Raw genomic sequence first — 18,216 nt, forward strand, 5'->3', positions numbered from 1 at the left:
GCTAAATTTAAAGTGGGACCATCTCCAATGTGTCCCAAATGTAAAGTGGGTGTGGGCACACTCGCACATTATCTTTGGTCCTGCCACAGACCGTGGGTATACTGGAACGCTGTGGTAGGCGAAATAGGGAAGGCTTTGGGAACAGAGGTGGAGATGGACTCGGTAACTCTTCTTCTTGGTTTGTTAATTTTCTTTCATTAGATGCACACAAAAAAAAAGGCTTTTCAGTATCCTCACATATTGTGCAAGAAAGAACATTCTATTAGGGTGGTGCTGGAAAACCTCCAGGGCCGGCGGCAGGTGTAACCTAGTCATGGAGCACATCTCCTTGGGCTTTCTTAAGAGTATGGTGCACCATAAAACTGAAAATTTCTATAAAACATGGCGGTCATTTTTGGACAACTTGGGTACAGATTTTTCCCCCCATATTAATAAGAGCCTTTATATAGCCATAGCAACTGTATGTAATGGATTTGGTATCCAGAGGGGAGGAACTACGAACATATGAACATGTATAAACTTATGTGCTCAATGATTGAGGATTATTGCTTTGTTTTTTCTGAACTGTGTTATGGTTATTATCGTTGTATTTTCCTTTTTTAGCTTAGTTATTAGCTATTATTTATGTAATTAGTATTTTTTTTAAAGACTGGTTTGAATTGGTTGATTTTGCATTTGTAATATTCAAAGGAAAAAATTTTCTTTTCTAATAAAAATATATTTTTAAAAAATTATTCTGAAAGTAGGACAATTCACAGTCTCAATAAGTTTGTTTCTATCTAAGCTATTTACTATATCTTGCAGGTTTTAAAATAATAATGATTTGAAAAATAATAGAACGTTATTTCAACTTATATCATGAAGCATGCTGCAATATTTCTAATATCTAAAAACAAATTTGTGGTTTATTACAAAAACATATGTATATGCAGCAATACCACACCTTTTACATTTTGTTGTACTCTTCCTCCAGCTGTGTTATGCCAAGGCATCCTAAAAGAGGTACGCAATGGTGCATTCCTTTCATCCAGGTAATTCAAGTCTTCCAGCTTTGTTGAACTCGTGGCTGGGACAAGAAGTCAAACCATACAAAATCACTACCAGTCAAAACCATATCCAGGTATATCTCAAGATATGTTGTGCCAATCAAACTGAAAATTACTAACATTAGGCAAATCAATGACCAAAATGTGACAGATGTTATGCATCATTGTAAATGTCAATATAATTCTCTGTTGTCTTTGAATTTAAGATATTTACAAATTCACTGAATTGCAAATTCAATATTTACACATTTAAAACCTGAGAAAAGAATGGGTATGAACTTTCAAACTATTTTCCTTGATAGGGTCCAGGAATAATGAATCTTTTCACAAAACTATGATTTTTTTTTAAATCACAGAATTGCTACATAGCAGAAAGGTGCTCTGCACCAATAATTTAATCCAGATGACAGCCATCAACTTGTAATTACACTTGGCACATGCTCTGCAATGATGTCAGTATCCCAGAACAAGACAGTTTGAAAGATTAGTGCATTTCTTTACAGAGTTGATTAGTCAAGGCTGCAGAATGACAATGCAATTAAGTTCCAAAAGCTATTTCAAAGTACCAGTGCTCTGCAAAAGCATAAAGCGGGTTAATCGTGGTTTACATAATGCTGAACCAACCATCTGAAATTAATAGGTGTGGTGCAATGAATAAGAAGAGTAAACATGCAGGGAAACTGGTCAAGCATACAAGCTAGGCAGCCCTGCTGGATACATAGTTGGTTCTCAGCCACAACTTTTCTCATGGTTTTCACAGACAGACAATTTCAGCGCACAAAACTGAAGTTGCGTTCTTACATTGTTGCACATATCAGTAACTCTTAATTCATAAAAATACTTTGATAAATTACTGAAATTACAAATTAAGCTCCACTATAATTGCATTAAGTAGAATGTATACTACTGCAGCAAGAAATGAATATTGAAATAAAAATGTGATATATTAATAACTCTATGCAAAAAAGCATAATGAATCTTTCAAAATGCAACAAAGTCATAGAGTCGTAGAGATATACAGCACTGAAACAAACCCTTCCATCCAACTCGTCCATGCCAACCAGATATTCTTGATAAATCTAGTCCAATTTGGCCCATATCACTTCCCCAGTTTCTACATCAATTTTTATTACAAATACTACGAAGAGATTACAATTTCAATGTTATCTTTAATTTTCACACAGAATGACCTCACTATGAACATATATCATAAGGCACAAAATGAATTAATTAGTGAAATGGGTATTGGAGGCTTATTACCTTTCCTTAAAAAAGAAATTTGATGATCCTGCAACAAAAATCCAGATATTACCCATGCATTTATGCAAAGTCAAGTGTTGTATTTTAATATCCCAAAACGATGTAATTTTTCTTCCTGCTCTGCAGTTTAATTAATTTAAGTCACCAGGCAATAGTCTCTTTTTGCACAGTCACACGTTCAGAATATGCCAAAAATGAAACATAATACTTATGCATAACTTTGCCATTCTGCAGTTTTTTTTCATATCTTGAACTTTAAACAATCTTAAGCGAGTGAAAATAAATAAGAACACTGCTTCAGAAGCAGTGAGTAAACAGCTTTGAGCTCTACAAGTGTTTTTTTAAATAGAAAAAGATCTTTGCTTTTCAACCTATCCATGCTTCTCATGATTCTATAGTTCTATATGATTACCCTCATAGCCTCCAACACTTCAGGGAAAAACGTCCCACCCCATTCAGCTTCTCCCTACAATTTAAACCATTCTGTCCCAAATTTTTTCCTTGTAAATGCTTTCTGCACCCTCACAAGTTTAACAATATCCTTCCGACAGTGTGACCAGAATTGTACACGGTATTCTAAAAGATATATTTTCAAGTCAGGATGGTGACTTACTCGAAAAGGAACTTGCAAATTGTTTTGCAATATACCTGATGCCCTTGCCCTTCTAGGTGGACATGGGTTGTGGGTTCGGAAAGTGTTGTCTAAAGATCTTTGGTGAATTGCTGCAGTGCCTCTTGCAGATAGTACACACTACTCCTACTGAGCATCACTGGCGCAGGGAATAGATGCTTATGGACGTGGTGCCAATCAAGCAGGTTGTTTTATCCTGGATGACGTCAAGTTTCTTGGGTGTTCTTGGAGCTGCACACATGCAGGCAAGTGAGACATATTCCATCACACTCCTGACTTGTGCCTTGTAGTTGCTGGATAGGCTTTGTAAAGTCAGGTGAGTTACTCACCGCAGTACTTCTAACCTCTGACATACCCATGTAGGCACTGAGTTTGTGACAACTCCAATTGGGTTTCTGATAAATGGTAACTCCAAGAATGTTGATTGTAGGGAATTCAGTGATGGTCACACCATTAAATGTCAAGGGGTGGTACTCAGATCGCCTCTTATTGGAGATGGTCATTGCTAAGCATTTATGTGGTGTGAATGTAACTTGTCACTTGCCACCCAGATCTTGATTCATTTGAACATGGGCTGCTTCAGCATCTGTGAAGTCACAAATGGCGCTAAACATTGTGCAATCATCAGTAAACATCCCCACTTCTGACCTTCTGAAGGAGGGAAGGTCATTGATGAAGTAGCTAAAGATGGTTGGGCATAGGACACTGCCCTGAGGAACCCCTGCAAAGATATCCTGGAGCTGAGATGACTGACCTCCAATAAACACATTCTGATGCCAGCTATGACTCCAACCAGCGGAGAGTTTGCCTTCTATAACCATTGATTCCAGTTTTGCTGGGGTGCCTTGATGCCACACCTGGTCAAATGCAGCCTTGATGTGAAGGGTTGTTACCACCATCTCACCTCTGGAATTCAGCTCTTTTGACCATTTTTGAATGAAGATTACAATGAGGTCAGAAGCAAAGTGGCCCTGCCAGAAGCCAAGCGTGCCATCACTGAACAGGCTATTGCTGAACAGGCGCTGCTTGATAGCACTTTCCATCAGTATACTCATGACCAAGTGTACACTGATAGGACTGTAACTGGCCATGTTAGATTTATCCTGCTTTTGAATCAGGAATTAACTGGGCAATTTTCCACATCTTGGGGTTGATGCTAGTGTTGGGATTGTACTGGAAGAGCCTGGTTCAAGAGGCTGCAAGTTCTGGAAAACAAATGTTCAGGAATCTTGTCAGGCCCCATCGCCATTGTAGTATCCAAGACCTTGGAGGAGAAAGTGAGGACTGCAGATGCTGGAGATCAGAGCTGAAAATGTGTTGCTGGAAAAGCGCAGCAGGTCAGGCAGCATCCAAGAAGCAGGAGAATCGACGTTTTGGGCATGAACCCATCTTCAGGAATGAGGAAAGTGTGTCCAGCAGACTAAGATAAAAGGTGAGGAGGAGGGACTTGGGGGAAGGGCGTTGGAAATGCAATAGGTAGAAGGAGGTCAAGGTGAGGGTGATAGGCTAGAGTGGGGGTGGGGGCGGAGAGGTCAGGAAGTAGATTGCAGGTTAGGAAGGCGGTGCTGAGTTCGAGGGATTTGACTGAGACAAGGTGGGGGGGAGGGGAAATGACAAAACTGGAGAAATCTGAGTTCATCCCTTGTGGTTGGAGGGTTCCTATGCGGAAGATGAGGCGCTCTTCCTCCAGCTGTCGTGTTGCTATGGTCTGGCGATGGAGGAGTCCATCCCATATTCCCAATTCCTTCGTCTCCGCTGCATCTGCTCCCAGGAGGACCAGTTCCAATACCGAACAACCCAGATGGTCTCCTTCTTCAAAGACTGCAATTTCCCCCAGACGTGATCGACGATGCCCTCCACCACATCTCCTCCACTTCCCGCTCCTCCGCTCTTGGGCCCCGACCCTCCAATCGCCACCAGGACAGAACCCCACTGGTTCTCACCTACCACCCCATCAACCTCCACATACATCATATCATCTGTCGTCATTTCTGCCACCTCCAAATGGACCCCACCACCAGGGATATATTTCCCTCCCCTCCCCTATCAGCGTTCTGAAAAGACCACTCCCTTCGTGACTCCCTCATCAGGTCCACACCCCCCAACAACCCAACCTCCACTCCCAGCACCTTCCCCTGCAACCGCAAGAAATGCAAAACTTGCACCCACACCTCCCCCCCCTTACTTCCCTCCAAGGCCCCAAGGGATCGTTCCATATCCGTCACAAATTCACCTGCATCTCCACACAGATCATTTACTGCATCCGCTGCACCCGATGTGGCTTTCTCTATTGGGGAGACAGGCCGCCTACTTGCGGAACGTTTCGGAGAACACCTCTGGGACACCCGGACCAACCAACCCAACCACCCTGTGGTTCAACACTTCAACTCCCCCTCCCACTCCACCAAGGACAGGCAGGTCCTTGGACTTCTCCATCGCCAGACCATAGCAACACGATGGCTGGAGGAAGAGCGCTTCATCTTCCGCATAGGAACCCTCCAACCACAAGGGATGAACTCAGATTTCTCCAGTTTTGTCATTTCCCCTCCCCCCACCTTGTCTCAGTCAAATCCCTCGAACTCAGCACCGCCTTCCTAACCTGCAATCTTCTTCCTGACCTCTCCACCCCACTCCGGCCTATCATTCTCACCTTGACCTCCTTCCACCTGTCGCACTTCCAACGCCTCTCCCCCAAGTCCTTCCTCCCTACCTTTTATTTTATCTTAGCCTGCTGGACACACTTTCCTCATTCCTGAAGAAGGGCTCATGCCTGAAACGTCGATTCTCCTGCTCCTTAGATGCTGTCTGATCTGCTGCGCTTTTCCAGCAACACATTTTCAGCTAGTATCCAAGACCACCAACTATTTATTCTCATCGCATGGAGTGAACTGAATTCCCTAAAGATTGATATCTGTAATGCTTGGGACCACTGGTGGAGGCTGTGATGGATCATCCACTTGGCATTCCAAACTGAAGATTGCTGTGAATACTTCAGCCTTATCTTTTGCACTAATGCATTGGGCTTCTCCTTCTTTGAGGATGAGGATATTTGCAGAACCACCTTCTCCAGTGAGTTGCTCAGTTGTCCACCACCATTCAAGACTGGATGTAGGAGGACTGCAGAGCTTAGATCTGATCTGTTAGTTGTGGGAACACTTAGCGCTGTCTATCACTTGCTGTTTATGTTGTTTGGTATGCAAGTAGCCCTGTTTGGTAGCTTCACCAGGTTGACATGACATTTTCAGTTATGCCTGTTGCTGATCCAGGCATGCAGTTTCCATTGAACCAGGGTTGATCCCCAGTAATGTTAATGGTAAAGTGAGGGGTTATGCCAAGTTATGAGGGTACAGGTTGTGCTGGTGTACAGTTCTGGAGCTGTTGGTGGCCCACAGTTCCTCATGGTTGCCATTCTTGAGTTGCTAGATCTTAAAGTTTGACCCATTTAGCACAGTGATACTGCCACACATGATGAAGGATCTTCTCAATGTGAATGCAGGACTTTGTCTCCCCACAGACTATTCCTTGGTCACTCTTACCAATGTTGTTGTGGACAGATACATCGGCAGCTGGCAGACTAGTAAGGATAAGGTCAATTACGTTTTCTTCCTCTTATTGATTCCCTTGCATATCTAACAGCTATATCCTTTAAACAACACCAGGTCAATCAATAGTGCTGCTGCCAAGCCATTCTAGGTGCTGGATAGTGAAAACATCCACCTAGAGTATATTTTGCACTCTTGCAACCCTCAATGCTTCCTCCAAATGTTGTTCAATGTGGAGGAGTACTGATTCATCAGCTGAGGGAGGACAGTCCTGGCTACCAGCAGGGGTAATGTTTCCATTGTTTAACCGGAGGTCATGAGACTTCATAGTGTCTGACGCCAATATTAAGGACTTCCAGGGCAACTCATTCCAAACTGCATATCACCGTGCCATCATGTCCACTGGGTCCGTCAGGCCAGTGCAACACAACATATCCAGGGATGGTGATGGTAAAGCCTGTGATATAGTGATACTCATAGAATCCTATCTCTCAGACAATGTCAGGCTTTGCTTCACTTGCCTATGAGAAAACTTCCAATTTTGGCACAAGAGAAAGAGATTAGATTAGAGATTAGATCCCCTACAGTGTGTTAACAGGGCCTTCGGCCCAACAAGTCCACACTGCCCCTCCAAAGAATAAACTACCCAGACCCATTCCCCGATCCGATATTTACCCCAACTAATGCACCCTAACACTCTGGACAATTTAGCATGGCCAATTTACCAGACCTGCACATCTTTGGATTGTGGGAGGAAACCAGAGCATTCACAGGAAACCCATGCAGACACTGGGTGAATGTACAAACTCCACACAGACAGTTGCCCTCGGCTGGAATCGAACCCGGGTCCCTGGTGATGAGAGGCAGCAGTGCTCGCCCCCAAATGTTAGTCAGGAGAACTTTGTGGGATCAAAAGAAACTTTGTTTCTGCCATCGTCCTTTATGGCGACTATGTCCATTCCAGATAGACCACCCAGTTTCATTTCTTTGTTGAGACTTCATAGTGATTGATAAACTGAGTGGCTTGTTAGACCATTTCACAGGGCAGTTGAGAGGGCAAACCCATGTATTGCTATGGGTTTGGAATCATACAAAAGCCAGACCAGGCAAGGATGAGAGTTTTCTTCACATTTAAAAATCAGACAACATCAAATTATAGTCCAACAACTTTGTCTGGAAGCACTGCTCCTTCGTCAGGTGGTTGTGGAGTATAAGATCATAACTCTCAGAATTTATAGCAAAAGTTTACAGTGTGATGCAACTGAAATTATATATTGAAAAAGACCTGGATTGTTTGTTAAGTCTGTCATCTTTTAGAATGACCATTTGGGTTTCAGTTCCTTCATATGTAAATCCTAGACTTTTTGTTTAAAAGTTACATTCTCAACTGAATATTAACAATAGGTGCCATGTCATCTCAGATTATGCACTGAAGATGGGAGGTGCCCTATGTGAGGCTGTTTGTGCCCCAATGTTCAGGCTGATTCTATTTCTAAAACAGGGATTTACAGAATCTTACACGGATTCATGCAGTTTTTGAGCAAAATAAAATGTAATTCTGCAAGTACAAATTCATCCCACAAAGTTATATGTGCGTGAGTGTAAAAGGTATGGGGGGTGAGAGTGTGGGTGCGTATGTGTGAGTGTCTGAGAGGGGGTCTGCGTGAGTGTATGGGTCTGTCTGTGTGTGAGTGCATGTGCGAGGGAGAAAGAGACGGAGAGAGGGGTGAGGCGGTTGAGGAGAGAGGGGTGAGGCGGTTGAGGAGAGAGGGGTGAGGCGAGAGGGGTGAGGCGAGAGAGAGAGGGGGGGGGGAGGCGAGAGAGAGAGAGAGAGAGAGAGAGAGAGAGAGAGCGCGCGCGCGCGAGAGAGAGGGAGAGAGAGGGAGAGAAAGAGGGTGAGGAGAGAGAGGGGGGGCGGGTGAGGGGAGAGAGAGAGAGAGAGAGAGAGAAGGGTGAGGAGAGAGAGGAGAGAGAGAGAGAGAGAGAGAGAGAGAGATGAGGAGAGAGGGGTGAGAGAGAGAGAGAGAGAGAGAGAGAGAGAGAGAGAGAGAGAGAGAGAGAGAGATGAGGAGAGAGGGGTGAGGAGAGAGAGAGAGAGAGAGAGGGGTGAGGAGAGAGGAGAGAGAGATGAGGAGAGAGAGAGATGAGGAGAGAGAGAGATGAGGAGAGAGAGAGATGAGGAGAGAGAGAGATGAGAGAGAGAGAGAGAGAGAGAGAGAGAGAGGGGGGGGTTACCTGCCTCGAAGTTCACCTTGAGGAAGGTCTGAGTTTGAATGTTCAGTTTTCTTCACTGAAGACATTAGTGAGTCAGATGTGCCTTTCCAACAGTTGACAATGGACTCACTGTCATCAGGAGATTGTTAATTCCAGATATTTTTATTGAATTCAAATTTCACCATTTGCCATGGTGCAAATTGGTTATTTGCCATAACCAATGGGAAATAATTTAATATCCCAAAGATTAGATTCACATCATCCTCACTATGAAACATACAATAGGGTTATCATAGGCTCAGAACAGTGAACCAATATCTCATAGTCATAGAGTGAAATCCAGGCTCAGCATCTTCTAAACCCACCACAGCCAACTAGATGGACAAGGATAGTAGATGCGTGGGAACACAACCATTTTATGCTCCCAGCTAATGGCAATACTGGACAAGTCAGATCCCAGAGTTAAATTTGGCTTAACAGATCAAAAGTTTTACTTTTTCAACTTGGTTACCATGGTGGTCAGTCACTGTACACGTTCACTCGAAGCTGCCAATGTACTTTTAACAAAGAACATAAGTTCATTAAACTGAAGATTAAGAAATCATATACAAGTAAGAAATATCTGAGCATTAACAGCAAAAGTAAAGAGTTAATAGTTTTCTCAACAATATCCTTGAGATATGTCGGTGTTTGTTCCAAACTTCCCTATCCATTGTGTTTACTCTAAGTATCAGTAGCCCAAAGAAACACTAACCACAGAATATATACCCAATCTTCTTTATTAAAGCAAAACACATTACAAAAAGTACCACAGATATTCTACCCATACAACGCTTACAATCAGAAGTTAAGCCTGTTATCTACACTCGTCCAAAGATTGGACCAGAACATTTGATCAGCCTGGTCCATCACAATATTTAGTTGCTGATCAATTGATGTTCCAAGCCTGCTATTGTGCAGTAATATCCCTACTCCTAGACTGGGAGGTCCAGGTTCAAGTCCCACCTGCTCCAGACATGTGTAATAACATCTCTGAACAGGTTGATTGGAGACTTGCTTGTGTCTCCTTTCCACTTATCTATTGCTCTTAGTGAGCTATGAATAAAACTTTGGCTTGTGCACAATGTTCACCATTTGTATCTCATCCAGTCAGTTGTGAGATTTTACATAGCACAATTCCAGGACAATCAAAAATTAAATGAATAAATAGTCTACATAATCACATCTGATTCATTGTGTGCTTTAAATAAAACTCAGCTTTTCCAGAGTTAGCATGACAACTCAATCCATTAGTGTTGAGTTACAATGCTGCATATACACATAAGCACATTCCCTCAGCAATACAGAAATACTTCAAAACCTGTGATCTTTCTACTCATTGTGTCATCACCAGGCTTCAGATGTTTTTCTCCTTTTGATTTCATTCAACTTTATTAATTACATTTCTGCCAACTGAGCAAATTTTAGGTTAATATCTACAGACCCACTCAATCGCAGAAAAATATATTCAATTGAAAATTTCTTATTCAATTGACTCCCTGCACATTCATCAGATGTGATTCTCAGTGTCTTCCTCCACATAGATGCAAACTAACTCACTTATTCTCCAGCTCTCCTCTTTGGACTGCTGAAATAATTTAAGACTTCATTTCAGCTCTCATGACTCTCAGATTTCTTTGAGCTCAAACGCTCTGGAGATTTCTAACAGACTCTCAGTTTGGAGATTTCTCCAAATAAATTCTCAGCCTGGAAGACTTTTCAAAGCTAGGAAACTTGAGTGTGAAAGACTATGAGATTGATTGCAAAGGGTATTTTCAATCAACAATCACACCTGGTTCTCTTCAAAATTATTTGAAGAGCACAGAATAAGATTACATCCCAGACTAAATAACTAGTTTCCATGTAAAAGATAATGAAAACGTTCAGAGAACCCCTTAGAATTACCAAATGGACAATAAGATTGTACAATAAAGTGAATTAGTTAGAAGGAAATGAATTAGATTCTAAATCTAGGTTTCTTTTCCAATGTAGATACTTAAAATTTTAAAAGATCCATTCTGCCACTGTTTCAACCAACAACAATCAAATTCAAGAATTGAATTTCTGAGCAATCATATTGGCTAATAATCAACACCTATATAGTACAGGCTATTTTTATTTTGGCATAGAAAGCATTTCATCACTTTCGATGATAATGCTTTCGACTGGAACAAACCATGGAAATAATCATGAACTCTCTCAGCAAGGTGACATCTTAGTACAGTAGGTCAGAAGTCAGAAGATACCTGACAAAGAGACAATGCTCAGAAAGCTTGTGATTCCAAATAAACAAGTTGGATTGTAAGCTGGTGTCATCTGACTTCTGACCTTGTCCAACCCAGTTCAACACTGGCACCTCCACATCATGGTGCAGATTCAATTGATTTTCTGAGCTAAGAAACAATATTAAAGATGTGCTGCAGATCATAAATATCACAGGTCAGAAATATTGATCAAAGAATTAGAAGAGGACAGCACAAATATATTTTAACATCTATGAGTTTGGATAGACATATGCCATTACCGAAAGAATAGAAATCAAAGCACTAGCAAAATAGAAATCCTATATGTGCATCAGAAGTACTCTCTGGAGGTTAGGTTTAAATATTATCCTCAGCTAAAGATAATGTGTTGCCTATAGATCAAAAGATATCATACGAGTTAAAACGTTTAATATTAAAGACAATTTATTTTGCATTTAACCACAGAGATTTCAAACAGAACTAGGAGTTTATTTAATCTCCAACTATACGCAGAAATAAAAAATAGAAAAGCACACATGGGGGCAAGATAAAGTGAACTGTATTTTTGTCTACCCACATTAAACTGATCCTGGAGGTCAATCAAAATTTGAATTTTCAGTCAGAAAATTCATAACATATAGACCCTTTTAAAAAGGCAATGTATAGTTCATAACATCCCTTCATGTTGAGTTGTTTGCAAGGGAAGAACGTCAAGCATCCCAAAAATATCTGTTAAATGGTTAGATAAATGAGGGATATTGAAAATAAGTATAATCCATAATGTTCTAAGATGCAGTAAATGTATGTGAATTTGAGGATGCTGCAGAACTTTGAAAACAAATTATGCAAACTAATTCCTAGGCACTTCAATAGGTTACTACTCCACAAATCAAATGAATTTTTTTGCAAAGGAAATGGGAAATTCAAAGATGTCTCTGCATATAAAGCAGTGTTTCTCTAAGTATCCATAATCAAGCACTTTAATTTTAGTATCAGAGTAAAGACCTCATTAACTTCAACCTCTTAACTTCAAACCATAATTACTAGAGAAACTGATTCCACAGTATGAAAGTGATGATTGAAGACAAGTTAATTATTTGGAAGCTGATCCTTGTGGCTTCTGTGGGAGATACTGCTTAGTTCTATTATTTCCACTTGGTCATCTCTCTTTGTTTCTACATAATATTTTCATTACTCAAATCTGCAAAGAATTTTACTCTACGTAAGAACACAGTAAAACATACCTGCAACTGAATTAGGTCGTGGCATCAAGAACGATGGCACAGATTGGTGCACATAAGCAGTAGGTCCATCAGAAGTAGCTTCAGATTTTGAAAGAGTGGTGGCAGAACCATGTGGTTCTTCCTCTGCTACAGGCAAGCCACTCTCTAGTCTCAAATTCTTCATGATACCACGTGGCATACCGTCTTTGGTCCATTCTAGACTTGAACCACTTTTATCTTCATTTTCAGATGAAGCTGTAGCTGAAAATACAAGGAACCCAAGAAAAATATTGCTCAATGTTATTGCTTGAGAATATCTGAAACCAATACCATATTTAATTATTTACAACTTTTATTCAGCTCTCTAGCTAAAGGCACACCCCTTAGCAAATCATGAAACCACCACAAAGTGCATCCTTTTATTCACAGGTTGAGCAAGGAGGTAGGCTGTTGCCCAACCCCTCAAAATTTCCCTAAATTTAGTGAAATGTCAATTTAAGGGAGTTTCATGGAGCGTTTTTCAATGAGCTCTAGCAAGTTTACTCTTGCAAGAACTGCCCCAGAAATGGCCAACAGAATCAAGCCGACATATCACGTTGGTGACAGGGACCTGAAGGTTCTATGTCGGGGTGGTGGACATCATCTTTCCTCAAAACCAAAGGAGCCAATGACACCAGACCTGTTCTGACGTGACCATCCAGGTGAGTGCAATGCCCAAGGTTCTGAAGGTATGCCAAATAATGTCATAAGGTGGGTCATTTCCTTCTACACTAGATAAGGTTAAGTGCCATCATTTTCTCACACACTTAATTCTGCCACGGCATCCATTTACCACCAAGACTCTTGGTCTACAACTATGATTGTGGCATGCGATATCTCGTCAATGCCTCACCTCCACTCTAACTCATCCCTACAAATGATTAGCCCTTCCTGCTCTGCTCTCTGTGCTTCCTACATACTTGGGATACTTCACTACCTTTCCTCCACCTGCATTAACAGTGAGCCAAACACTTCCATCTCACTCAATCCTTGGTGTCATTGCAGGATGAAACAGTTCAAAACAGGGCTGAAGTTTGAGAGAACCAAGTCAGGTGGTAGGGTGCCCAAAATTAGTCTGCTGATGCCATATGAGGAGAGACTCCTTGCACGGGTGAGAGCGGAACACAAAGGCCATAAAACATACTCGCAGAATTTACCTATTTGGCTCACTAATTTTACTCAAACATTCAGTGAGAGCTCACTTCATCTAATAATCCTTAACTCCACTCGAGACCCATACTGATGAGAACCTGTTTATTTCAGCCGTAATGAAAGAGTAACTAGGGAAAGAGTAGGACTCCTTAAAGTTCAACAAGGCTGCCTATGTGTGGAACCACAAGAGATAGGGAGGGTAAGATACTAAACAAGTATTGTGCATCAGTGCTTACTGTGGAAAAGGATATGCTGGAGAACTTGGGGAAATAAACAGCAACGTCTTGAAAAATGTCCATATTACACAGGAGGTGATAGTGGACGTCTTAAAGTGCATCAAGGTGGATAAATTTCTGGGTCCTGATATTTGTATCATCAATAGCCATAGAGGAGGTGGCAGTAGTCTGGAGATTGGCTGATGTAGTGCCACTTTTAAAAAAGGGGGCCAGGAAAAGCCAGGAAACTATAAACGAGTGAACGTAACATCAGTGGTGGGCAAGTTTTTGGAAGACATCCAGAAGAACAGGATTTACATGTATTTGGAAAGGCAAGGACTAATTAGGAGTAGTCAGCATGGCTTTGTGTGTGGAGAAATCATATCTCACTAACTTTTTTTTGCAGAAGTAACGAAGTGCATTGATGAAGGCAGTGTGTCAGATGTGATCTATATGGACTTCATTTAGGCATTCAACAAGATTCTTTTAGATGGATTAGCAAAGTTAGATCACATGGAATACAAGGAGAACTAGCCATTACATACAGAACTGGCTTGAAGGTAGGAGACAGAGGATGGTGGTGGAGGGATACTTTTCAGACTGCAGGCCTGTGACCAGCAGTGTATCACAAGAATCGGTGCTGGGTCCATTGATTTTTGTCTTTTGTATAAATGATTTGGATGTAAACCTAGGAGGTTTGTTTCCTAATTTTGCAGATAACACCAAAAATCAGTGGTGCAGTGAACACCAAAGGAAGTTACCTCAGGGTGCAACGGAACCTTGATCAAAATAAACAATGGGCCAAGGAGTGGCAGATGGAATTTAATTTAGGTAAATGTGAGGCGTTGCATTTTGGAAAGGCAAATCAGGGCAGGACCTATACACTTAATAATAAGGTCCTGAGGAAGTATTCCTGAACAAAGAGACCTTGGAGTGCAGGTTCATAGTTCCTTGAAAGTGGAGTCCCAAGTAGACATGACTGTGAAGTGGGCATTTGGTATGCTTGCCTTTATTGGTCAGTGCATTGAGTATAAGGAGTTGGGAGGTCATGTTGCAGCTGTACAGAACATTGGTTAGGCCACTTTTGCAATACTGTGATCAATTCTGGTCTCTCTCCAATAGGAAGGATGTTGTGAAACTTGAAAGGGTTCAGGTAAGATTTACAAGGATATGGCCAGGGTTGGAGGAGTTAAGCTATAGGGAGAGGTTGAATAAGACTGAGGGGTGACCTCACAGAAGTTTATAAAAATCATGAGGGACATGGATAGGGTAAATAGACAAGACTTTTTCTCTGGGATAGGGTAAATAGACAAGATCTTTTCTCTGGGATAGGGAAATCCAAAACTAAAGGGCACAGGTTTAAGGTGAGAGTGGAAAGATTTAAAAAGAACTCAAGAGGGAACTTTTTCATGCAGAGGATGGTGCATGTTTGGAATGAGCAGCCAGAAAAGCAGGTGAAGACTGGTACAATTACGACATTTAAAAGGCATCTAGATGGGTATATAAATAGGAAGGGTTTAAGAGGGATATGGGCAAAATACTGGCAAATGGGACTAGATTAATTTAGGATATCTGGTTGGTATGAACAAGTTGGAGCGAAGGGTCTGTTGCCATGCTGTACACCTCTATGACCAACTTCAATATATCTCTGGAGTAAAGAACACCACGGAATTGTTATCCTCAAACAATAAATCCACGCTCACCTTTGTCTTAAGTGAGAAGTCACATGACACCAAGTTGTAATCCAACAGGCTTCTTTGAAATCAAATGCTTTCAGAGTGCTGCTCCTTAGGTGAAGTGGAAGGAAGCATGCAGGTACAGAATTTATAGGCAGAGGGATAACGGCAAATTATTTATGCCAAGCAAGTTATAAATTCTGTGCATGGCTTTCCTGCACTTCACCTAACGAAGGAGCAGCACTCCAAAAGCTTACGATTTCAAATAAACCTGTTGGACTATAACCTGGTGTCGTGTGACTTCTGACTTTGTCCATCCCAGGTCAACACTGACACCTCAACATCTTGCCTTAAGTGAGGAATTCTGCACTGCAAGATGATGCCCTCTGGTCCAAGATTCTTCTGCAAGGGAAAACAACCTCGAAACATCTTTCTTGTCAAGCCCCCTCACAATTTTGTAAGTTAGTCCTTCTATACTTAGTGAACCTTCTTTCAATTGCCTCAAAGGCCACTTGACCCATTGAGCTTCCTTGGCATTCAGTATGATCCTACTGATTGTCCAAACTGTTTCCATTTTCCCCTCCTTACTATAAGCTTCAAGGCCACCTTGAAAAGGTTCCGTGTCTTTTGGGTTAAGAACAGAATCTTAAGACACATCTCTGAACACCTAAGGTACTCTGGATTTTATTTTTTTTCAAAATAAAGCTGTTAAACCAGAATACAAATACATTATTATATCCATTAATTATATACATTAATTATATCCAAATATAGCTTACACCAATCATATTTCATGACGAGCGACAAGTTGGAGAAAATTGACTACATTGTTTCAATGTTAGAACGAGTAATGCGTTGGAGATGACCTAATACAAATAATTGTTCTTCCCATTCATTTTGATGCTTATGCAGAGAGTGATGCAGCCCATGTAAAAACAATTATGATTTGATGATCAAGGGAAATTATTTGGGTGCAACTGGAAAATAAGAAAGGGATGCTCACCTGATTGGGATTGTACTACAAACACACCAGCAGTCAGCAGGAAATTGAGAAGCAAAGTTGTAAAAGGAGATCTATTACCTGTAAGAATTGGGTGGTAATGGTAGGAAATTGTAACTTTCCAAACAGGCTGGGACTGCCATGGTGTTAAAGGTTTGGATGGAGAGGAATTTAAGTGTGTACAAGAACACTTTCTGATTTAGTACGTGGATATACCTATTAGAGGAGGAGGAAAACTTGACCTACTCTTGGTAAATAAGGCAGGGTACGTGATTAAGGTGTCAGTGGGGGAGCACTTTGGGGCTAGTGATCATGATTCTACTAGTTTTAAAATAATGACTGGAAAGCATAGAACAAATCTAAAAGTTCAAGTTCTAAATTGGAGGAAGGCCAACTTTGGTATTAGGCAAGAACTTTCAAAAGTTGACTGGGGGCAGATATTTGCAGGTAAATGGATGGCTGAAATGTGGGAAGCCTTCAAAAATGAGATAACGAGATCCAGAGACAGTGTGTTCCTGTTAGGGTGAAAGGCAAGGCTGGTAGGTATACGGAATAGCATATGACAAGAGAAATTGAGATTTTGGTCAAGAAAAAGAAGGAAGCATATGTCAGGTGTAGACAGGGATTGAGTGATTCCCTAGAAGAGTATAAATGCAGTAGAAGTATACTTAAGAGACAAGTCAGGAGGGCAAAAGGGGACATGAGATAGCTTTGTCAAATAGGGTTAAGGAGAATCCAAAGGGATTTTATAAACACTTTAAGGACTAAAGCACAAGTGAGAGAATAGGGCTCCTTAAAGATGCTGCCTGACCTGCTGTGCTTTTCCAGCACCACACCCTTAACTCCCCTTAAAGATCAGCAAGACTGACCGCATGTAGAACCGCAGGAGATGGGGGAGATACTAAACAAGTATTTTGCATCAGTGTTTACTGTGGAGAAGGATACAGGAGGTAGAGAAAGTGGGGAAACAAATAGCAGCATCTTGAAAAACATCCATACTACAGAGGAGATGGTGCTGGATGTCTTAAAATGCATAAATGTGGATAAATACCCGGGACCTGATCAGTTGTACCTGAGAACTGTGTGGGCAGCTAGAGAAGTGATTGCCGGGCCTTTGCTGAGATACTTATATCATCGATAACCACAGGTAAGGTGCTGGAAGATTGCTGGTTGGATAATGTGGTGCCCCTATTTAAGAAAGTAATGAGGAAAAGTCAGGGAACTCTAGACCGGTGAGCCTGACATCAGTGGTGGGCAGGTTGTTGGAGGGGATCCTGAGGGACAGGATTAACATTTATTTAGAAAGGAAAGGACTGATTAGGGATAGTTAATGTGGTTTTGTACATGGGAAATCATGTCTTATTGACTTGATTGAGATTTTTGAAGAAGTAACTAAGAGTATTGATGAAGGCAGAGTGGTGGACACGATCTATATGGGCTTCAGCAAGGTGTTCGACAAGGTTCTACATAGTAGACTGGTTAACAAGCTTAGATCCCATGGAATACAGGGAGAACTCGCCATTTGGATACAGAACTGGCTCGACGATAAGAGACAGAGTGCTGGCAGAAGCTTACATTCAGATTGTAGGCCTGTGCTGCAAGGCTCGGTGCTGGGTGCACTGCTTTTTGTCATTTATGCCAATGGTTGGATGTGAACACGGGAGATATGATTAGTAAGTTTGCAGATGACAGAAATTGGAGGTGTAGTGGACAGCAAAGAAGGTTACCTCAGAGTACAATGGGACCACGACCAGATGGCTGAGAAATGGCAGACTGAGTTTAATTTAGATCAAAATGCAGCACCTCATATTTGAAAGACAAATCAGGGCAGGATTTATACATTTAATGGTGAGATTCTGAAGAGTGTTGCTGGAATGAGATAGCTTTGGAAAATAGAATTAAGGAGAATCCAAAAGGTTTTTACAAATACATTGAG

The 18,216-nt window shown here is 41.4% G+C and overlaps 1 protein-coding gene across 4 annotated transcripts in view; it reads right to left on the reverse strand.

Moving 5' to 3' along the window:
* Positions 1-18,216, reverse strand: part of LOC132817089 (protein TANC1-like) — a 250,421-nt gene that overhangs the window by 114,629 nt on the left and 117,576 nt on the right. For all 4 annotated transcript variants that reach the window (XM_060827218.1, XM_060827216.1, XM_060827215.1 and 1 more), the window contains 2 exons: positions 12,220-12,459; positions 944-1,066 (listed from right to left, as the gene is read on the reverse strand). In XM_060827218.1, coding sequence (XP_060683201.1) covers positions 944-1,066; positions 12,220-12,459 — 363 coding nt within the window. The remainder of the gene's footprint in view (positions 1-943; positions 1,067-12,219; positions 12,460-18,216) is intronic.

Source organism: Hemiscyllium ocellatum, chromosome 7 (assembly GCF_020745735.1).
Source record: "Hemiscyllium ocellatum isolate sHemOce1 chromosome 7, sHemOce1.pat.X.cur, whole genome shotgun sequence".
NCBI lineage: Eukaryota > Metazoa > Chordata > Chondrichthyes > Orectolobiformes > Hemiscylliidae > Hemiscyllium > Hemiscyllium ocellatum.